The sequence below is a fragment of the Trachypithecus francoisi genome, unplaced genomic scaffold, assembly GCF_009764315.1.
Source record: "Trachypithecus francoisi isolate TF-2019V2 unplaced genomic scaffold, Tfra_2.0 Lachesis_group20, whole genome shotgun sequence".
NCBI classification, from domain to species: Eukaryota; Metazoa; Chordata; class Mammalia; order Primates; family Cercopithecidae; genus Trachypithecus; species Trachypithecus francoisi.
In genome coordinates, this window is record NW_022681466.1 from 41,954,382 (window position 1) to 41,977,700 (window position 23,319).

General features: G+C 48.4%; 1 protein-coding gene across 5 annotated transcripts in view; it reads right to left on the minus strand.

The window, feature by feature from the left end:
* The window catches only part of RGS9 (regulator of G protein signaling 9), a 100,215-nt gene that overhangs the window by 51,788 nt on the left and 25,108 nt on the right, over positions 1-23,319 (minus strand). For all 5 annotated transcript variants that reach the window (XM_033183933.1, XM_033183934.1, XM_033183932.1 and 2 more), the window contains 6 exons: positions 19,119-19,169; positions 17,589-17,695; positions 17,327-17,378; positions 17,002-17,060; positions 14,567-14,643; positions 9,369-9,450 (listed from right to left, as the gene is read on the minus strand). In XM_033183933.1, coding sequence (XP_033039824.1) covers positions 9,369-9,450; positions 14,567-14,643; positions 17,002-17,060; positions 17,327-17,378; positions 17,589-17,695; positions 19,119-19,169 — 428 coding nt within the window. The remainder of the gene's footprint in view (positions 1-9,368; positions 9,451-14,566; positions 14,644-17,001; positions 17,061-17,326; positions 17,379-17,588; positions 17,696-19,118; positions 19,170-23,319) is intronic.

Here is a 23,319-nt window from a genome sequence, read left to right on the forward strand (position 1 = left end):
GTATCCCCAGCACCTAACATAGTGAGATGGAAGGATGGATGAAGAGAAGAATGGGTAGATGGGTGGGTAGGTGGATGGAAAAATGGACAGGTGGTTGGCATCCCCAGCACCATAGTGGGATGCATGGATGAGTGGATGGATGAACAGGTAAATGGGTGGCAGGTAGATGGTGGATGGGTGGGTGAGTAAATGGATGGATGGATGGCCAGACAGATGAATGGCATTCCCAGCACCAGAGTGGGATGGGTGGCAGGAAGGAGGGAAGGAGAGGGGGATGAGTGGATGGATGGATGGATGGATGGATGAATAGGTAAATGGGTGGTGGGTGGATGGTGGGTGGGTGAATAAATGGATGGATGGATGGGTGGATGTACGGATGGATGGACAGACAGATGAATGGCATCCCCGGCACCATAGTGAGATGGATGAATGGAGGGATGGAAGGATGGATGGATGGATGAATGGATAGATGGATGGATGGATGGACAAACAAATGAATGGCATCCCCAGCACCATAGTGAGATGGATAGATGGAGGGATGGAATGGTGTATGAATGGATGGAGGGAGGGAAGGAGGGATGGACAGATGGATAAATGGGTGGTAGGTGGATGGTGAGTGGATGGGTGAAGAGATGAATGGATGGACAGATGGATGGATGGATGGATGCATAGACAGACAGATGAATGGCAAACTCAGCACCATAATGGGATGGATAGACGGATGCATGGATGAATGGGTAAATCGGTGGTAGATGGATGGTGAATGGATGAGTGAAGAGATGGATGGATGGATGGATGGATGGATGGATGGATGGATGCATGGATGGATGACAAACTCAGCACCATAGTGGGATGGACAGATGGAGGGATGGATGGATAAAGGGAGGGAGAGAGGGATGGACGGATGGATGGATGGATGGATGGATGGATGGATGGATGGATGGTTGAATGAGTAGATAGATGGATGAGTGAGTGGGCATATGGATGGGTAACATTCAAGCCCCAGAAGAGTTCACTGAGACTAATACATGGGCCTCCTGACTCTTCCCACAGTGCCTCCCCACACTCTGTGGTTTCGTCTTGGGCTGGGTGGGAAAAGAGAAGTGACAGAGCAGTGCTTTGGGAGAGTCCAGGCTTGTCAGGCACCTCTGGGTGCCACTCCTGGTTCTGCCACTTCCCAGCTGTGCAGAAGATCTTGGAAAACACTCCTTATCTCGGCACTCACTAACCTCTCTAAGAAACAGAGAAGAAGCCTCCTACGTGGTAGGTTCTTGTGAAGACTTAACAAGATAGGGTGTGAAGCTCTCAACAGAAGGTTGCTATTGCTGAAGAAGGGGTTGTAGTCATTTTAAAATTATGTATATAAAAGAACGGCCCAAAACTGGGACTGTAATCTCTGTTAGCTCCCTTTTCCAGCAGGTAACCCAACTCTCCAGAAAATCTTACTTGATCTCTCTCAACTCCTTGACTCTTTGAGGCCAATAATTTGGCCTCAAATTCCCTTTCACTTCCCTTGATGCAGGTGTGATGCCAGGCATCCACCTACTGCTCAGCTCACGTGACCAACCAGGTTGGCTACACTGAAGCAGAGAATTTAGAATCAACTGGGCTTTCTTGCCATCAGATTCAGCCTCATCCATGGGATCAGACTGGGTTTTAGCTCAGATGTAAGAGTTCCAGATAAAATGTAGGAAGTCCAGTTAATTTAAGATAAATGGCAAATAATTTCTGCCCCAATATTTTGATGCTTATTATATTTTTATACTAAATATACAAAATACATTTACGTAAAAATTATTTGTTTATCTGAAATTCAATTTCAATCAAATTTCCTGTATTTTATTTGCTAAATCTAGCAACCTAGCTCATTAGGCTACCATGGAGGCAAATATGTGCAGAGAAGACGACACAGGGAAGAGAAAGGAGAAGGCAATAGAAAGTGGGTGGGGAAGAGGACAGGGAAAGGGAACAGCGATCCTTACCCTAGTTGTTACAAGTGGATCTTGATCAGCAAATATCTATGGGGTACTTCCTATGTGCCGGACATCGTGCTGAGCCCTGGGGAGCCCATGGTGAGTGTGCCCCAAGACCACTGCTCCCCAGCAGGCATATTGAGGCACTCCCAGTCTCAAGGGGGAGGTAGCCACTCAGCAATTAATCACACAAAGGATAAATTACAGTTGAGACAGGTGTCTTGAAGGGATAACACCATGGGATCTAACCTCACATGGCAGGGGCTCAGCAAAGTCAGTGTCTTTGCCAAAAAGAGTTCTAGGAGTTGCCCCCTGAATCTGTTATGGAGAAATCCCCCTGCATAACTGAAGACAGACTTCATACACACACTTTGGCACGTTCACACACTCTCACACTCACACACATCCACACACTCTCATACACACATACTCATACTCACACATGCTCACACACATACATGCCCTGACACACTGGCACACTCACACACATGCATGCTCACATACATGCACACACCAACGCATATTCCCACATGTACATATGCACACCCACACATGCTGACATACACGTATGACCTGACACACACATATACACACATTAATATGGTTTGGCTCTGTGTCCCCACCCAAATATCATCTTGAATTGTAATCTCCATAATCCCCAGGGATTGAGGGAGAGACCTGGTGGGAGGTGATTGGATTATAGGCGTGGTATCCCCCATGCTGTTCACACAATAGTGAGTTCTCATGAGATCTGATGGGTTTATAAGTGTCTGACAGTCCCTCTTTCACATACTCGCTCTCTCTCGCCTGCCACCATGTCAGACATGCGTTTCCCCCTTCCACCGTGATTGTAAGTTTCCTAAGACTTCCCCAGTTATGCAGAACTAAGTCAATTAAACCTTTTTCCTTTATAAATTACCCAGTCTTGAGTATTTCTTTATAGCACTATGAGAATGAATACACAAAAACATGCTCACATACATGCATACACGTATGCATGCTCACACATGCACACATTCACACACACTCACACATATGCGCACACTGACACATATATACATGTTTACATGCATGCATACACCTAGGCACACTCTCACACATACATATGCACACTCACACTCACATACATGCTCACTTACATGCACACATCTACACATACTCTCACACATACATACACACGCTCACATACATTCACACCTTGACATGCCAACACACAGACACACATACATCCTCAAATACATGCGCACATGTACACACACTAGCACGCATACATTCGCACACTCTCACTCACATACATGCAGACCCAGATACACTGACATGCACTAACACTCACACACACACAGCCTGTGCCCATGACGCCCTACAATCACTGTCTGGCTGCTCTTCCACAGGTGCTCACTGCCTCAGTGACTTCAGTGTGGTCATCTGCTCAAGTCTTGAATTCATTATCAGTTCTTTCCTTCCAACGTGCCCCAGGCTCTGACATAAATTTGGTTGTCCCAGTGCTCAACAGTGCACTGCATAACTGAGATAGACTCCTCTGTGCCCTCAGCTGCCCAGACCAGACGGCCTTAGACTCTCAGATCCACAGCCACCCACTGAGCTTGATGATTCTGCCAGTCTGTCCAGTTGTAGCCCCAACCTGGCTCTCTGTGCCTCCCCTACAAAACAGCCAGGCACAGTCCCCTGGCCGCTGCTGCCTTGGCTCTTGAGCCTCTGTGGGCAGCAGCCCTTGAGTCTCAGTTGTTCCCAATCAAGCCGTGGTCCTTTTCCAGTTCCCTGCCCTCGAAACTCGTGAGGGGGCTGCCTTTCTGCCTCTGCTGGTTTCAGAGACCCCCAGGCTCCTTTCATTCATCCATTTCTTCATTCATCAGGTAGTGTAAAGTCTTTGATCCACTGTGATCATCACCAGAGCACTGCTGATGCAGTTTCTGGCACATAACAGGGTGTTCAGATGAAGATAACCGGGACTGACTGTTAGCACCCAGGAAGTAAGGGCAGCCAATGCATCCTGTGGTGTGCCGCCCGCAGATAAGGAGGCAGCAGGCGCTTTCTGCCCTGGTGCCTTATGCAGGAAGCCTTCAGAGACCTGCAAGCTCCCCTCCTTCACCCTGAGGAACTGTGAACACGAGGGTGTGACCCCCACCCCCGCCAACAACATCCCTTGGGTGTAAGCTGAAGAGGCAATTTGCTCAATGCCTCATCATTCAGGTCAGGAAAGGAGCTCCTGTACTCGTGACAACTGCTGGTAAGGAGATGACGTTCCCAGGAACCCACATACAGAGCAGAGCCAGCATGGGAGCTGACGGTCACTTCTTGGTGGCACTCCACCATGTCCCTCTGCCCCTCCTTCTCTCAGCTTCACTCTCTTCCCAAAAGTATCAGACTCTTCTGATGTATGGAATAGAAAACAAATAATAAGTAAAACACTAACTCATTTTCTAAACAAAATAAGACAGGGGAAAGAAATAAAGATGAGGCCAGGTATGGTAGCTCATGCCTGTAATCCCAGCACTTTGAAAGGCTGAGGCAGACAGATCATGAGGTCAGGAGTTCGAGACCAGCCTGGCCAACACAGTGAAAAACCGATCTCTACTAAAGTTACAAAAACTTAGCCAGGCAAGGTGGCAGACACCTGTAATTCCAGCTACTTGGGAGGCTGAGGCAGGAGAATCGCTTGAACCTGGGAGGTGGAGGTTGCAGTGAACTGAGATCACACCATTGCACTCCAGCCTGGGCAACAGGGCGAGACTCTGTCTCAAAAAAAAAAAAAAAAAAGAATAGAGTTGAGGTGAAACAGGGAGACAATTTTACATTGCAGCATTAGGAAAGTCAGCTCCTAGAGGATCTTGGCTTGAATGTCACTCTCTATGCCCTGTGTTCCACGTTCCCTGACCACCAACTGGACACAGGGTCCCTGCCTCCTACCAGCTGCTGTGGCATTCTGCATGTTACTCATTCATTGGTTTAATCATTTTAGTCTTTGTCTCTCCACCAGACTACAGGAAACTCCTTGAGGTCATGGGCAATGTCTGTCTTGGCTCATAATCTAAATATCCCCATTGCCTAGTAAGCACCCGGCATAGAGCAGATATTCACAAAATATATGTTAACTTTTTTTTTTTTCTGGACCACAGTACATGGAGCATTCCACCCACCCTGGTTTTATAATATATTATGTGTCAGGTCGCCACAGTGCCTCATGCCTGGAATCCCAGTACTCTGGGAGGCCAAGATGGAGTCAGGAGTTCGAGCCCAGCCTGGCCAACATGTCTCTACTAAAAATACAAAAATTAGCCAGGTGTGGTGGCAGGCACCTATAATTCCAGCTACTCAGGAGGCTGATTCAGGAGAATTTCTTGAACCCAAGAGGCAGAGGTTGCAATGAGCCGAGACCATGCCACTGCACCCAAGTGAGACTCTGTCTCAAAAACAAACAAAAAACAACAAACAAACAAAAAACACATTATATGTCAGATCATTTTCCTAGGTCAATGAATGGCCTTTGAAAATATTATTTGAATAGCTTCACAATGTTCCATCACGTTAATATACCTCAATTTATTTTGCCATTTTCCATGGTTGGACATTTAGCCCAACCTCAATGGGAAATGGAGGGCAGACATCTCTAGCAAGTGTCTGCATATGTGGTTGAAACAAGGGTCATTTAGCTTGATATGCAGATAAGGGATCACTTGATTTAGCACACCCACCGCCAGGAAGCAGCCTCAGACTACATCCTTGGGAGGCAGGAAGTCACAGATGGCACAGCAAAGACGCAGGGAAGGCCTCCACATGACTGTCTAAGGGAGCACTTTCTCCCTTTGTTCATTTACAAAACCTACTGTTGTTTGCATCGTGCTCAGATCTGTACTTGGTACCATTTGGGTAAAACACGGATGAGGAACATCATTTTCCTTCATTACAGGATGCTGAACCACAGGTGTCATTTGGGCTCTGGGTAGGAACTCAGGTCAGAGCCCTCAACTACCACCACCCACGTGGGGTCTTGGCCTTTGCCAGTGATGATCTCCTTGATACAGCATCTATCAGACATTTCTCCCTGGCTTTCTAAATCAACCACCCTCTCGCTGTGCCCCTTCTGCATTTAGGTCTTATCTCTGGGAGAGTGTTACTCACCTGTGCTCCAGCAATTTGGATTTTGAGCTCCCTGAGCTGAGAGAGGGACCACGGGTGGGGCCTCCTTGCACAGAAGTAGCATATCAGGCTTTGCCATCAGAAAGGTGTGGCTTCCTCTCCCAGAACTGAGCAGGCAACTGAACCTCTATGAGCCTCAATTTCTCCATCTGAATAATGGGGATGGTGATATTCCCTACATCATAGCATCGGACGTCAATGAGGTCATCTGTGCCAAGAGCTTAATACAGGCACAGAAGAGCACTCAATGACTCTTGACTTATTTCACACCCAGCACCTAACCCCTTCCCTGGGACAAAGTCAAGGCTCAATGAAGGTTTCATGGATCAGTGAACAGACAAATGAACAAGTGAATGAGTTGGTTCAGTAACAGCAGGCCGCGTCTCACTCTACAACTGTTGGTTACAGTCTGACACGGAGTGACCGCGACACTCCACAGCGCCAAGTGCTTTGTTTGCCTTGGCTGGCTTTTTTTCCCATTGAACTGACGGTTTGTTTGGGTCTCCTGGAAACTGTCTGGCAGTCTGTGAGCTCCAGGGCTTCCTGAGCCTGTCAGTCAGATTGCTCAATTTCTAGACTGAGATGCTCTTCAAAAATGCTACCTTCCACCCCCACAGGCCAACAAGCCAACAAGAGATGGGGAGAATTTTAAGAAAATCGCAGAGAGTGGGGTGACGGCACTCTCCTGCCTCATCTTTGACTACTGGTCTGGTTTTCGCTGAGGCAGCAGTCATGAAAGAGGTTAGATGTAGGGAGCAGTTTTATGTCCTGGAAGTTCTAGGACCACTCTGAGTCCATCAAAGCCTCAAGCTGAACTTGGGTCCCCAGTGCTGTCAAAGAGGGACCAGGCACTTGTGGACCCAGGCATTCAGCTGCTTAGAGCAGCAGTGACCCAGGCAACGTTCTAATGACCCAGGAGGTTACCAAAGGACTGAACTGCACCAAGACATCCCATGACATTGCCTGAGAGGCAGAAGTGCACAGGGCTAAGTCGGTGCGGGGTTCCACCGTCGGCAGTATGTAGGTTCAGACCCTCTGGCACTTACTAGCTGTGTAACTTCGGGCAAATCAGCAACATCCTTGAGCTTTCACTTGCTTATCAGTAAAATGAGAATAATAACAAGCCCTTCCATACAGGGCTGCAAAGGTTCAATAAGAATGCGAAAGGCAGCCGGGCGCGGTCGCTCACGCCTGTAATCCCAGCACTTTGGGAGGCCGAGGCGGGCGGATCACGAGGTGAGGAGTTCGAGACCAGCCTGACCAACATGGTGAAATCCCATCTCTACTAAAAATACCAAAATTAGCTGGGCATGGTGGTGCGCGCCTGTAATCCTAGCTACTCAGGAGGCTGAGGCAGTAGAATCGCTTGAACCCGGGAGGTGGAAGTTGCAGCAAGCCGAGATCGTGCCACTGCATTCCAGTCTTGGCGACAGAGCAAGGCTCCATCTCAAAAAAAAAAAAAAAAAAAAGAATGCAGAAGGCTTAGCACAGTGCTCAGCACACTGGGAGTTCTCAGTTCATGCCTACTGTGACGGTGATGGTGACAATGACCACAATGACGATGACAATAAGGGTGGTGGAGGTGGTGGTAAAAGTGGGGGAAATAAGAGATGTGGTAGAGGTCAGGGAGATAAGGGAGGTAAGGGAGTGAGAGGTGGGATGACGGTCATGGTGGCGGAGATGGGCGGTGGGGAGGTGGTGGTCATAGAGACACGTTGTCATATTTATGTGATTCCGCATCATGCTGTGAAGAGCCACTCAGCCACTAGCCTGGTGGGGGCTGAGAGCTTACCCCAGGAGAACTGAGAAGAACCTGGCTGATCAGTTTTTCATTTTACTGCATAGCTAGTCCATGTCACTTTGCAAGGAATGTAGTCACATCGGCAATCCCACAGTGAGGAGTCTCTGCATATAATACAGAAGCCATTCTTTACCTTGAAAGAACTAGAGTTCCCTCAGGCATGGTGGCACTGGGCACCAAGGTGTCTTGCCAAATGTGGCGTATCCACCACATCTCCTTATCCTCACCACAGAGTGCTTCTGGAACACACTAGCAATGTGAGGCTCCTTCTCATACAAAGAGCTTCTACGCTACCAACCAGCAGGGGTGCTTGTCTCCAGGACCCTGTTCTCTGTCACCCAGCCCCCAGATACTTGTGTCAGGCATCTGTAAACTGGTTTCCCTAGAGGAGAAACCCTGAAGCCACGAAAAAAATCAAACAAGCTGCTTGGGGATCAACCTCAGAACCTTAACCTCAGCAATACAGCATCCAAACCCATGCCCCTACAGGGTGGAACACCTTAGGAGAATCTGTTTTGAGTATATAAATAAAATAAGCAAAACAACCAAAATCAGATGGGCTTGAAGTTCAAAAATCCACAAACTCTGACACCAGGCCTCACTCAGTTCTCTTTCTGGTTCTGAGAATGCCTGATACCTGGCAGGCAAGGAAGCTAAAGGAAGAGGAAGAAGAACATTTCTTTGTAACTCTTTGGTTTCCAGAATGTCATTCACATCTCCTACCTCCCCTGACCAATAGGCAGCACAGGGGGCTGAGACAGGAGGAAACTGAGGCAGCAGAGTTAATCCCAGTATGTGGCAGTCAGAGTCCACTTCTGTGTGCTGCGGAATGAGGCTACCATTTCCCAGTGATGATCTGGGGCAAGTTACACCAGCTCTGTACAGCTTGTCTCTCTAGGCCACTGAAAGTCCCAAAGCCAGAGATTCAGTGTGCTCCAAGCAAGAAGCAGCTCAACACAGACGTATTCTTTCTCCTCCTCCCCTCTCAGCTGCTGGGAACTGGATCTAGGAGAGGAAAAGGTGAGGGAGCAGGAGACACCAAGAAGAACTTTGGCCATGCAGTTTCCATTCTCACAGGACTCTATTTTTCTGCATTGGAGCCTCCATTGGGGCCTACATTCTAATTTTTTTCTCCTTATATTCCTTTACTAGATATCCTAGTAAAAAAAAAAGTCCCAGCCCTCATAAAAGACAAATTCATTCAGGTCCCTCCCTACCTAACAACAACACATGGGCCATGAGCAGACCCCATCCAGACAGAGAACTTCCTTTTTTAGTCAAGAGGCCCTGGGATGCTAACCCGACACTGAGCAGCTCCTCCTGCTGATCCAATTCTCACCCTAGAGAAAGAGGAGTTGGAAACAGGCATGGAGAGCACACGATGGAGGTGGGAGGCACAGGAAGAGACAGAGGACACCAGGCAGGAGGATACTCACCGGGCATCGGTGCACCAGCCAGTATGCCTTCTCCTGGCAGTCCAGGGCATATCTGTCTGCTTTGTTCCTCTCCTTTCCAGCCCTGAAAAGCCAAAAGCCACGTTTAAGGCCAGGAAGATTCTGTATCTTTTGATTAGTGATGCCCCCGATTCCTGATGACCTAGATCCCCTCCCAACCTGCCCAAGTAATTCACATATACTGTAATAGTAATGAACACAGCAAGTACTGACATCACACTTAAGTACTAGCACCCTTCTAACCACTTTGACACATATTAACTCTTTTAATCCCACTTAATCCTCCCAGTGGCCTTTTCTCACTTCAAAGTTCAGGGCACTGAAACAAAGAGGGGGTGAATGCCCCACCAGCCCACCAGGGTCACACTGCCAGCAACTGGCAGAAGTGGCACTTGCACTTGGGAGTCTGGCCAGGATCTAACTCCCCTGGACAGCACAGTGCTGCACTGAGATCACACTGCCGCCACGAGCCCTAAATCAAACCAACTCCACCAACTTCAACACTGGAGCGCAGTGCACATGAATGACCTTCTGGCATTTGACCTCCTGGCTTCTTAACTTTTCCCTGTTTGGGCAAACAACAGAGTCAACGTCTGGACATCCCACCTGTGGGATGGTGACAAGGAAGATGCTGGCCTGGGGAGTCCTCTCTCCTCCCTGCCTGTGACTTCTACTCTGGCACTGCAAAGAGTTCATGACACATCAGGGGTTTTTCTGAGCACACCTTATTGCTATAAAAGGCTATTTATGGCCCAGAGCTGTGGCTCATGCCTGTAATCACAGCACTTTCGGAGGCCGAGGCGGGCAGATCACTTGAGGTCAGGAGTTCGCGACTAGCCTGACCAACACGGTGAAACCCCGTCTCTACTAAAAATACAAAAATGTGCCGGGCATGGTGGCACACACCTGTAATCCCAGCTACTCAGGAGGCTGAGGCAGGAGAATCATTTGAACCTGGGAGGCAGAGGTTGCAGTGAGCCGAGATTGTACCACTGCACTCCAGCCTGGGTGACAAGAGCAAAACTCTGTCTCAAAAGAAAAAAAAAGCTGTTTATTTTCCTTTTTATCTCTCAGTCTGGATGGGAAATGATGCAGGGCCTTCTTCCTCCAGGGGCACAGTAACACTAATAATCCTGCCATGGGCCCCCTTCTGTACCATTTCCACGGCGACCCGCGCTCACACTTGTTAATGCTTGTTTTCCCAGGCAACGTGGGATGACGCACATGCCCTCTGCCAGACAGAGTCGGCGGATTCATCTCCCCATTAACGTACTGTGAAAAACATCCTAACACTCAGGAAGCCAGATGGGTGAACAGCGCCATTTCATTTGGGCGTTCCATCAGCCCCCTCTGGAAATTAAATATAAACACTGTCTTCAAACTTCCCCTTGACAGCCTAACTGGATTTTCTACCAGGTTAACTAGCCCCTGACCTCAGGAGCATGGGCCACAACCAGCCTGAGGCATTACAGAGTTTCCACAATGCTGGAGAGCCTGGCAAATAGAGTTACTCTCTGATTTACCCCATGGGTCCTTTCCGGCTTTGCTCTTCTGCTTTTCCGTGACAGATGTTATTAGAGGAGATTTGTGATAAATGGAATGCAAGAGAGTTAGTAACCTAGGAATTACTTTCGTTTGTCATATTGTGATTTTTTCAGCAACAGCATTTGCTTAATTATTCATTCATTCATTCGTTCGTTCATTCACGTATTCATTGGTCTTCCACTAAGTTCCAAGCACGGGGAGTCTACTGGTGAACCAAACATAGTCCCTGCCCTTGAGTAGCTTTTGAACTAAACATCATATACACAGTCAAAGAATCAATACAGAATTGCAAATTGCATTATGTGCCATAAGGAAACATTCAGGGTACCGTCATGGAGCATCAGGGATGGCCTCTGTGGTGATTTTTAAATATGTCTATAATTCTTTGACACTCTTTCCGTTGACAGATGTGGGTCTATGTCTCCTCCCCTTGAAGCCAGGTGGGATTTTGTGGTGGTTTCTGCCAACATGGGATGTCAGGCATGGCACTGTAATTTCTGAGGCTGGGCCATAAAAGGTGGGACAGCTGTCACCCTCCTTACTGGAATATGTGGTCTTGAAGTCCCCAAACACCTGTAAGCTATCTAACAACCCTCCCTGATGCAGCCATGTTGTAAGGGAGCTCAAGCTAGATCACAAAGAGATGCTACAAGAGAGCAGGAAATTCCAGCCAGCCCCCAGTTGCTCTAGGCCGCCAGCTCCAGCCATCTGCCAGCAACCACTCAAGAGACTCTGAGTCAGAATTGATCAGCCAAGACATTCCCAAATCCCTAACCTATAGAAATCAGGACACATAATAAAATAATTGTTGTTTTGAGCCACTATCTTTAGGATGATCTGAATGCAGTAACAGCTAATCAGAAAAGCCTCTTTGTGGAAGTTACATTGGAAGTGAGTGTTCTCCCTGATAGCTAGAGAAGATGGAGTGAGATGATCTTATTCGTGTTTCAAACATGGGGGCAAATTAGGAGCAGAGAGGCCAGTCGGGAGGATGTTGCCATGGTTCAGATGATGGTGAGATAGGTTCAACCAGGGTAGGGGCAGTAGAGGTCCTGATATGGGTGATACTGGAGGAAGAGATTTGGAGAGTGAGGGAAAAACATATTCGAATATGGACAAGGTAAGTCTGAGGTTTGACAGCAACGTGAGATCTTGAGTAGGTAGCTGGATGCTGAGTGTGGAACTTGGAAGATGGGACTCAGCATAACAAAATGACTACTTCATGGGCCAAGCTACACAGTCAACCTCATTTTGTGCTGAGACCCTAAATCTGAAATCAGAGGAGCCTTTAAGCCATAAAATTAGCGGGAAAAAGCCATCTCAAGTGGAGCAAGCCTTTTAGGCATCGCTCATTCCAAGGCCCCTGGAAGAATGGAAGAGGGGAATATCCCAGGATCTGGGCAGCACAGAGCTTTCTCGTTGCTGAGGCCAAGGCCTTGGTGGTGGACCTTCAGGGATCACTGAGAACAGCTCTGAGCTGCAAGAGCACCCAGAGTGCCCAGGAAAGCAGATATCAGGGTTCACAGTCCTGTGGGTTGCTGGAATCATCCTGCTCAGAGCAGACAGGAGGAGGAGGGGATGGACGGGCTGAGGGAGAGGGGCACATCTTACCCATCTCTGTGTCCCTGGAGCCCAGCCTAGTGCTGGAACCCATCAGAAACTCAAAACTGGTGCAACAAATGGAATTAAGTAATATCAGCCGAAGTTCTACCATTATCTCACCAAGTAACCTCAGCTAAGTAATTTTCACCTCCCTAAGCCTCAGTTTCCCCATTTGTAGAAATGCAGGGTGACAATAATTACTATGGTATTTCCCCACACCAACATAAAGTGAGACAGTACCCAAAAACTCACCACATGAAGTTTTGTGAACAAATATAAGTGATTAAAGATAATCCATGTTGTTTCATCTCAAACGTGCCCAGGTAAAAACATGTTTGTGGCTAACGAGTAGTGGCGGCTCTCTCACTGATGTTCTACCTGATTCTAAACCCTAAGAATATATTTTCCCCCACGCAGGGCAATAAAGCTATTCTGCCATAAGAATCTATTTTTCCCAGACCAGCTCTCCCGTAAATAGTGTTCATCACTATTCCAATACTTAGGCTGCTGGGTGAGAATCAGGTCTTCCCCATCCAGCCCAGCTGAGCACCAGCAAGTCTAGACCTTCCCGGATCCAGTGAGTCACAGTGACTCACTGTCACAGTGAGTGAGGTCGGACCAGGGGATCATCGCTTTTGGTAATCACTGGTGCAGGTCACCAGATGTTCCCAGCTGTCCCTCTTCTCAGGCACCTGGTAGGATTCTATGCCCCCACCCACCAACCTTTGAAGTTGACCTGCTTTGCCTTGTGACTTATGGGCAGGATGACAGTGCTGCTCTGATACACACAGGAAATCCCTGTCCCTGCTAAGCAACGCACAAAGCCCAGATGGTGCTGCTTCTTCTGCATGGGACCTGGAGGTGGGGAAAGCATGTCAGGGTCCCAGCTGTCCCACGGTGGATGGGGAGCACCAGCAAGAAATGGACCTTATGGTTTCCAGCCCCTGAGAGTCGGGGGCTGTTTGTTATGATAGCCTAACCTTGTCATGACAGACACCCTCTCCCAACCACTCACTGTCCCCAGTATCTGCATCCGGCTCTCGTTAAGGCAGAGCCCAGGAGGGGACTTCCAGTTCCAGTTCTGATATGGCAACAGGCAAATGCAAGTAAGCGAGGCGTGGTTCTGACGTGAATCTGATCACTGTGTATCCCTCCCCTGCTTAAACATCATTCTATGGCTCCCTGTGGCCCTCAGCACAAAGCCCTCTCACGATCCACTCTTGCTAACATCTCTAGTTCACATCCTGCTAACTTCTGCCAGTTCCACACTTTGCACTCTCAGATGCACCTGCAAGGAACTGCTTGCAGTGGGCACACTCCTGCCTCCAGGCTCTGGTTCTGCCTGCTGGGAGCCCCTTCCTCCCACCACACCTCTCCTCTTCCTCTACAACTGCCATCCTTCATCTGGACCCCTCCTATGCATTCCCTGGGTTCAATGCCATTTCTACGACTCCCTCTGAAAACCCCAGCCAGGTGGCCCTCATCTCACAGCAGCACCATAGCCTATTCTTTCATCTGCCTGACCTGTGAGACTGTGTCTTTTTATTCCCCCTGCCCAGCCCAGTGTTAGGCACACAAATGCTCAAAAACAAGTTTATTTTAATAAAAGGAAAGAAAGAGTCCAGGTGCAGCGGTTCACGCCTGTAATCCCAGCACTTTGGGAGACCGAGGCAGGCTGATCATGAGGTCAGGACTTCGAGACCAGCCTAGCCAATATGGTGAAACCCCATCTCTACTAAAAATACAAATAATAGTAATAATAATAATAATAAACAAAAATTAGCTGGGCATGGTGGTGGGCACCTGTAATCTCAGCTACTTGGGAGGCAAGGGAGAAGAACCACTTGAACCCAGGAGGCGGAGGTTGCAGTGAGCTGAGATCACGCCACTGCGCTCTAGGCTGGGCAACAGAGCAAGATTCTGTCTCAAAAAAAATAAAAATAAAAAATAAAATAAAACGAATAAAAAGAAACAAAGAAGGAAGAGAGGGAGGAAAGACACCGAGAGGACAAGCACGGTCTCCTTTCACTCACCTGTACTGCTCTTTGGCCTGCATAATGACAAAGTCCCACTTATAGTTCATTTTTTGGTTCAAGAAATTGTAATTTTCCTAGAGAAGAAAAACAAAATGAGAACAGTAAGCCCCAAGACATATGCCATGTGCCACAAGGCAACAAACTCTAAGTCAACAAGGGCACACCCCTGGCTCATGGCAACCATGGACCCAGCCTGATGGTGTCTGAGCTGGTTTTACCCTGGTGTTCACTCAAGGAGCAGCTGAATTCTCAAAACGCTTTCATAAGAAGCCTCACTTTTACTGGTTTTCTTCGCTTTTGTAAAAATAAATGTATCCCGGCTGGGCGTGGTGGCTCACGCCTGTAATCCCAGCACTTTGGGAGGCCAAAGTAGGCAGATCACAAGGTCAGAAGATTGAGACCAACCTGGCTAACATGGTGAAACCTGGTCTCTACTAAAAAGAATACAAAAAAATTAGCCGGGCGTAGTGGCAGGCGCCTGTAGTCCCAACTACTTGGGAGGCTGAGGCAGGAGAATGGCGTGAACCCAGGAGGCAGAGCTTGCAGTGAGCCAAGATCACGCCACTGGACTCCAGCCTAGGTGACAGAGCGAGACTCTGTCTCAAATAAATAAATAAATAAATATATCCCAAATCTGATTAGGAAGAAAGCATCAAAGAAGAAAAAGAATTTGAAAATCTTTTTTTTTTTTTCTGAGACAGGGTCTCACTCTGTTGCCTAGGCTGGAGTGCAGTGGCACAATCATAGCTCACTGCAACCTCAAAGTGCTGGGCTCAAGCCATTCTCCTGCCTCAGTAGCTAGGACTATCTGTGCATGCCACCACACCTGGCTAATTTTTTAACTTTTCGTAGAGATAGGGTCTCACTATGTTGCCAGGCTAGTCTTGAACTCCTGGCCTCAAGTGATCCTCCCATCTTGACCTCCCAAAATGCTGGGATTACAGGCGTGAGCCACCGCACCCAACCTGGAAACTCACTATTCAGCAACAGAGCATCACAAATTCACAAAAATAAACCCTAAGATAAACCAAAGATAAGCCGGCCTTTCTGAAAACATGCCTATAAGAATAAAAACACATGGCCTAACATGGTGGCTCACTCCTGCAATCCCAGCACTTCGGGAGGCTGAGGTAGGCGGATCACTTGAGCCCAGGAGTTTGAGACTAGCCTGGGCCCCCTGTCTCTACAAAAAAATACGAAAATTAGCTGGGTGTGGTGGTGTGCCCCTGTAGTCCTAGCTGCTAGGGAGGCTGAGGCTTGAGCCCAGGAGACAGAAGTTGCAGTGAGCCGAGACTGCACCACTGCACTACAGCCTGGGTTATGGAGCAAGATGTTGTCACAAAAATAAATAAATAAAAGAACACAGCAAGATTTTCACTCTCTGCCCAGAAATTCTAGCTAGCATATGTTCTTTGGGAAATTGGACTCACCCAGCCTAAAACAAAAGTCTATACAGTACTATTGTTTTCCCATCATAAATTGAAGTTCGGGCCAGGCACGATGGCTCACGCCTGTAATCCCAGCACTTTGAGAGGCTGAGGCTCGCAGATCACTTGAGGTCAGAAGTTCGAGACTAGCCTGGCCAACATGGTGAAACCACATCTCTATTAAAAATACAAAAATTAGCCGGGCGCGGTGGCTCAAGCCTGTAATCCCAGCACTTTGGGAGGCTGAGACAGGCGGATCACGAGGTCAGGAGATCGAGACCATCCTGGCTAATACGGTGAAACCCCGTCTCTACTAAAAGTACAAAAAACTAGCCGGGCGAGGTGGCGGGCGCCTGTAGTCTCAGCTACTCTGGAGGCTGAGGCAGGAGAATGGCGTAAACCTGGGAGGCGGAGCTTACAGTGAGCTGAGATCCGGCCACTGCACTCCAGCCCGGGCGACAGAGCAAGACTCCGTCTCAAAAAAAAAAAAAAAAATACAAAAATTAGCCAGGCATGGTGGCACATGCCTGTAATCCCAGCTACTCAGGAGGCTAAGGCAGGAGAATCGCTTGAACCCGGGAGGTGGAGGTTGTAGTGAGCTGAGATTATGCCACTGTATTTTAGCCTGGGCAACAGAGCAAGACTTTGTCTTAAAAAAAAAAAAAAAATTCAAGTTCAAATCTGTTAACCAAGGGTTGTCCATTAGAGTACATATTAATTATGTCACATTGTTCTGGGATGGCAAAAGGAAGCGGGGAGCCACCGTGTGCCCAGTAGCCACTGAGGCAAGGGCTTAAAGTACAGCAAGAGAAACTAAAGTTAGACATGGGAAAGAATTTACTTCAGTTAGCTGCTTCTAAGTAGTAAAAGGATGGCTAGCTGGCTGGCTGGATGGATGGATCATGAGGGCACATATGAATGTAGTAATGTGAGAATGAGGAAAGTACAGCTCAAAGCTATATTCCACTCAATTATAATAACCTCTACTTAAAAGCACCTCCATACCTTTTCATATTCTTCCAGAATTCCTTTCTTCTTGATATTTCGCTTGGCCAGATAGATGGCTGGAAAACAAAGCAATGACATTTTCCATCATCATCATCTTTCAGAACCCCATCTGCAGCCTCCCTAAGCCTGAGGCTGCTGCGCTCAGAGTGAGGGAGAGAACGCTCAGCACACCCAGTCCCTTGCCCCTGGGGACACGCCCAGTGCAGATGTGGACTGACATAAAGGTCATGATGACAGCAAGACAAATGTCACCAAAATGCAGCAAGTAAATAAGCAGCATGTTAAGCACTACCAAAGGCATAGTTGGGACTGAAGTATTTACCGTAATCGGTATCTTCAGCTGGCCACTGCTGGGTGGGCCAGAAATACGGTGTCTGCAAAAGAAACCAGGGAAACCACACTTTAAAACTGGATTGTGACTCAATGGACCCCAACCCTGTGACTAAAGAAATCGAACCACCTTAGCCCCCTCCACCGTTTCTGAAGTCCTGATCTGTGAAACTATGAACCCGACCTTTACAAATGAGATCTTTTCAAATGAGATCAACCCTATATGAACAGCCAAGGTCAAGGCCAAGACTCACCTGAAATCGGTAGAGGCTGCCATCAGGCTTGAGAACGAGATTCTTGGGGTCTTGCAGGGGGTAAATGTAGCCATACCTGACAATAAAGTTGCCCAAGTTCTGCGCCTCTGGGAAAAGCAGTTCAGACACGGATGTTAAGAGCAGGGCTGAGACAGGAGCTCACTGCCGGCCCCCACGGCACCCCAAACTCCAGGACAGGTGCCCCCTCCTGACAGCACTGCATCTCATGAGCAGTGAGGAGACTAGCTCCTGAACTTGGCTGTGGACAGGCATCAGGTGGGTTGCACACTAAAAGGAGGACCTCCCAGGTCCTATCCTCAGGAATGACAACTCAGTAAGTCTGGATGGGAACTAGGAAACCTGGATGTTAACAGAACACACAGGTGGTCTGCTGCAGCGGGTGATGGTTAAGGAAGGCCTAGAGAAGCCTCTGTAGGCCACTGGGTCTGGGAAAGGTCACAGGACTGGGAAGAAAATGTCTCTGTTGGACCAACAGACACTTTGTCACTCAAAGAATGAGCGAGGAGCACTATGTTTATTGCCAACTTCTATCCCAAGCTCACCTCTACCTGATCCCAGGTCCAGGTTCCTCTCCTTCCCATTTCACTTTAATTCCTACCCTGCTCCAGTTTATTTGGAAGCACAGCCTTGTTTATCAATTATATCAATTAAAGGACAAACTTCTTTGGTTCTTTCTCCAAAGCACCAATGGAAGCAGATGTCTTTCCATCCTCTGGAAGGGATTCCATCCCTCCATTCCTGCAGGAACCCCCAGCCCAAGGACTCAATCCATCTCCCCATCCCATAGCTCAGCCTCCAAGGTGTGGGAAGACCTCCTCCCCAACCCTCCCTCTCCAGGTCTCGCTCTCTCCGTCAAAGACCAAGTCCTAAAGTTGTATGCTTCATTGTACCAACAGCCTATTTTCTAGTGTGAAATCCCCTCCGGTTTCTTTCTGCTCCAATCCATCTTCTAAATTGCTGCCAGGCACCCTAGTTGAAATATGAGTATCATGCACACTGCCATGCTGGAAAATTGTCTGTGGCTACCTATTGCCTATCTCCCAGATCTTCAGGTGCTGTTCCACCCCTCTGCCACCCTCCATAGCCATCTGGAGCCATGACTCTCAATCTCCCTTGTCGCGCCTCCACTTTCCGCTCATTCCATTTCTATACCATTGTTCTTGCTAGTGTCCCCTTACAGGAAGACTCTCAGAGCTCCTCTTCATCAATTCACAAGCATCACTTCTTTCAACACCAGCTATATACAGCACCCCCTCCAGGACTTTCTTGACTGAGTCCTCCCCACTTATCCCTGTTATTTATGCTCTAAATATTTGGTATAAAATAACTCTTTTGTCCCCAAATTATCCTGCCTTTGCTTTTGATTCTGGCAGTTTTACAGTCGAAGGTCATGACCCTCCAATTAAAATGCAAATTTCTCAGAAACACAGGCTAAGTCTCTATTTAGTTTCTCCCATGGTGCTGTACACACAGCTGTCCTGGATAACTGACTGCCAGATGAGGTCTCACCCAGATTGGAGATCCAAAGCCGCTGGACGATCCATTGCAGAACATCACTTCCTGCAAAACAGAGACGTTTGCGGTTATCGTCATAGCCTCCTGACATATCCCTGCTCCTCCACGCTGTTGCCTGACTGGTCTCCTTCCTGTTCAGCTGCAATTTCATTCCTCTTTGCTCAGAACCTTCGGAAACCCCCACCTCATCATGTTCAGTCCCAACTCTGCAGCCTGTAATTCAAGGCTATCCATGATCTCACTCCAGCAGATGTGCAACCTAACACCGCACCGCACCGCACCGCCCAGCCCCCGACCACACACACTTCATCTTTATCGTCTCTTATCGTATTGACCTTTTACCTGACAATAACTTGTGCATGGACTGTTATTCACTAACTAGATAGTAAATAGACTAAGTCTAAACACACACACACACACACACATACACACATACACACACACAAAACAGACCCAAGGCAAGTTGTTTGCAGGGCTCTGGACCAAGCTAGGACTCATGGGAGTAAAACAGACCCAGGGATGGGAAGAGGACAGGCTGGGGGCTGCGGCTGGCTCTGCATCTCCCCAAGTTCCCAGGCAGAACTCCGAGGAGTCAGAAAATTCTAAGCTTGAACCTGGCGTTCCATGACGTCGTGAAGGTACTTTTGTCAGGGTAGGAAGATGGGACCTATCCTAGTTATTTATAACTTTAGATGATGGAATGAAGGCTCCATGTGTACCCTCGCCCCAGGCCTGGCAAATCTTAGAGGCTGGCTTGGGAACAACATACACACACACACCAAAAAAAAAAAAAAAAATGTAAAAAACAGCAGGAGATGCAGGCTTGGAGGCCAGGAGAGAATGTGCACCCATGCACCTGTCCCACCCACCCGCTCCCCTCAAAGATTCAGATTTATCTAAGGATCAAGGCAAGCCAAGTTCCATCAACAAGCCCAGAGGTGCCATACAACCCCACAGAAGCTCTGAGCCCCTTTCCTCAGCCTGGGCCCTCTGGCCTCACAAGCAGAAGGTACGCCTTCTAGGCACAAGGTAAGAGCATCTCAGAAGATAGACAAGGTGCCCTGGAACGAAGCACCCTATCACAGAGGCCATCATGCAGATGCCAATGGTCAGATTTCCAGGAATCTTAGCCTGCTCTCCAAAGGCTAAGCTGGAAACCTGTCTGCATGGGAACAGGTCCACAAAACACACCAAAGAAAAGGGCCAGGATTGAGACCCCACTGCCTGTATTCTTATGTCTGGATAATTGCCAATGATACTTCCCTCCTCGGAGGTGGTGCAGGGACATTTCTTCTTATGACCCACATACACACTCTCTGGGCATAATTGCCTGCCTACGACCATGACTGGGTATAGACAACCTGCAATTCTTCCCTTCATGCCCACACGCTAGGACACAAATGTCCAGCCATGATCTCTGTCAGTGTCCACATGCACATCATCGTGGTTTTCCATGGTTCTACTTCTATTGTTCTTAGCATCATTCACTCCTGGTTGGCTGTTCAAAAGCAAAATCCTTCATCTAAACTCCTACTTAAAATCCACTTTCCACACCAAGTCTCTCTCTTTAAATGCTACACAGTGTTGCGCAGGCAGAGAGAGAGACCCAGGCAGACATCAGACTGATTAGCTCTCTCCACTGAGGAGCTGAGGGCTTTCTCATCCACTTGACTGCCTCCCAAAATAGATCAAATGAGATTATGGTGCCACCAGCCTCTGTACCACACGGTCTGTGCTGACAGCATGGAAGACTGCTCAGGCTCCCCCATCAGTCACCTTTGTCCCGAGGAAGCCCTGGGACGCCTGCCGTCCATGAAGTTAAATAATTTGTTTTTATCAGTGCTAATGTTGCAGGACCAGGGCTTCTCCCTGTGTTGTTTCTATAGCAGCTGGAATTCACCTGTGCAGGAGGAACAAGGAAAAACATGGCAGGATGGGCAACCTCGCCCAAATCCAGGAACCAAGTGTGCCCCGTGTGCAAGGAAGGAAAGCAGCTGGTGCACACTGACAGTGGATAAGAATATGGACTCTGGGCTGGGCGCAGTGGCTCATGCCTGTAATCCCAGCACTTTGGGAGGCCAAAGCGAGCGGATCACCTGAGGTCAGGAGTTCGAGATCAGCCTGACCGACATGATGAAACCCCATCTCTACTAAAAATACAAAAATTAGCTGGGTGTGGTGGTGGGCGCCTATAATCCTAGCTACTTCAGAGCTGGGGCACGAGAATCGCTAGAACGCAGGAGGCAGAAGCTGCAATGAGCCAAGATAGCACCACTGCACTCCAGCCCGAGCAACAGAGCAAGAGCCTGTCTCAAAATAAATAAATAAATAAAAGTAAAAATTAAAAAAAAAAAAAATATATATATATATATATGGACTCTGGAGTCACATTGCTGGGCTGAAATTCAAGCTCACTCATGAAATGAGCTTAAGGACATGAAGGCAAGTTGCTGAAAGGCAAGTTGCTGAAACTCTTTGGTCTCCATAGCCCCAGGTGCAAAAAGTGGGCAGTCATATCTACCTTTAACTTTATTGTGGCCGGGCGCGGTGGCTCAAGCCTGTAATCCCAGCACTTTGGGAAGCCGAGACGGGTGGATCACGAGGTCACGAGATCGAGACCATCCTGGCTAACACGGTGAAACCCTGTCTGTACTAAAAAATACAAAAAACTAGCCTAACGAGGTGGCGGGCGCCTGTAGTCCCAGCTACTCGGGAGGCTGAGGCAGGAGAATGGTATAAACCCAGGAGGCGGAGCTTGCAGTGAGCTGAGAGCCGGCCACTGCACTCCCGCCTGGGCAACAGAGCAAGACTCTGTCTCAAAAAAAAACAAAAAAAAACAAAAAAAAACAAAAAAACTTTATTGTGGGTGTTAACAGACAACGCATGGGCAAGCGCTAGCTACCACCACCATCCAGCACCCGCTGCACACTCAGCACCTGCACAACAGCCTCTCACTTCCTTCCTGCACTCATTCCCTTGGGGGGGATTGCTATTCTTGCATTAAAAATGAGAAAACTGGGCCGGGCGCGGTGGCTCAAGCCTGTAATCCCAGCACTTTGAGAGGCCGAGACGGGTGGATCACGAGGTCAGGAGATCGAGACCATCCTGGTCTACACGGTGAAACCCCATCTCTACTAAAAAATACAAAAAACTAGCCGGGCGAGATGGCGGGCGCCTGTAGTCCCAGCTACTCGGGAGGCTGAGGCAGGAGAATGGCGTAAACCCGGGAGGCGGAGCTTGCAGTGAGCCGAGATCGCGCCACTGCACTCCAGCCTGGGCGACAGAGCGAGACTCCGTCTCAAAAAAAAAAAAAAAAAAAAAATGAGAAAACTGGCCAGCTGTGGAGACTTGAGCTGGCAATCCCAGCACTTTGGAAAACCGAGGCAGGAGAATCACTTGAGCCCAGCAGGTCAAGGCTGCAGTGAGCTATAATTGCATTACTGCACTCCAGCCTGGAAGGCAGCATGAGACCCTGTCTCAAAACAAACAAACAAACAAAACAATGGAGAGAGTAAACTGAGACCAGGGCTATAGCTAGAAAAGACACCTGAAGGATTTAATCCTGCACTTTCCACACAATGACAGACAAGAAGTGACTCACGCATTCAATAAACTTTTACTAACCATCTGTTATAAACACAGCTCTGCTAAGCATTGGGGTTACCCAGATAAGCAAGACAAGATACTTTCCCTCGAAGGGCCCCAGTCCAGTGGAGAATTCAGGCCAAAATTAATGACAATCAGAGGCAGGGAGGGGGACGGGGTCGGGGATGCCTTCAGGAAGAATTGTCCCAGCTGCATCTGAGATGATGGGGGATGCAAAGGCACCCTGAAAAGTCTGCCCACTGTTTCCACTCTTTAGGTGCCCAGAGCTACTCTGGTTCTTAGCCTTTCCAAAGTCTGGCTTGTCAATGTTTCCTTTCCCTCCATGAGCTGCTCTATAGCGTTTCCATTAATTCCCCTTTTGCTCCAACAAAAGAGTGGGTCTTCTGTTGCTTGCACGCAAGGAAACCTGAGTGACACATTGCTGGTGGGGGCATCCTTTCTTCTAAGCAGTCAGAAAGGGAAAGGGGAGGCCATGAGCCAGCTTGTCTCTGCAAAGACTAGGGCACCTTGAGTGAAAAATAAATAGTCAGGTCAGGGGTGGCGTAGAGAGGGAGGCCTCACGTTGAGCACAGCAGTGGTGAGGCCCTGG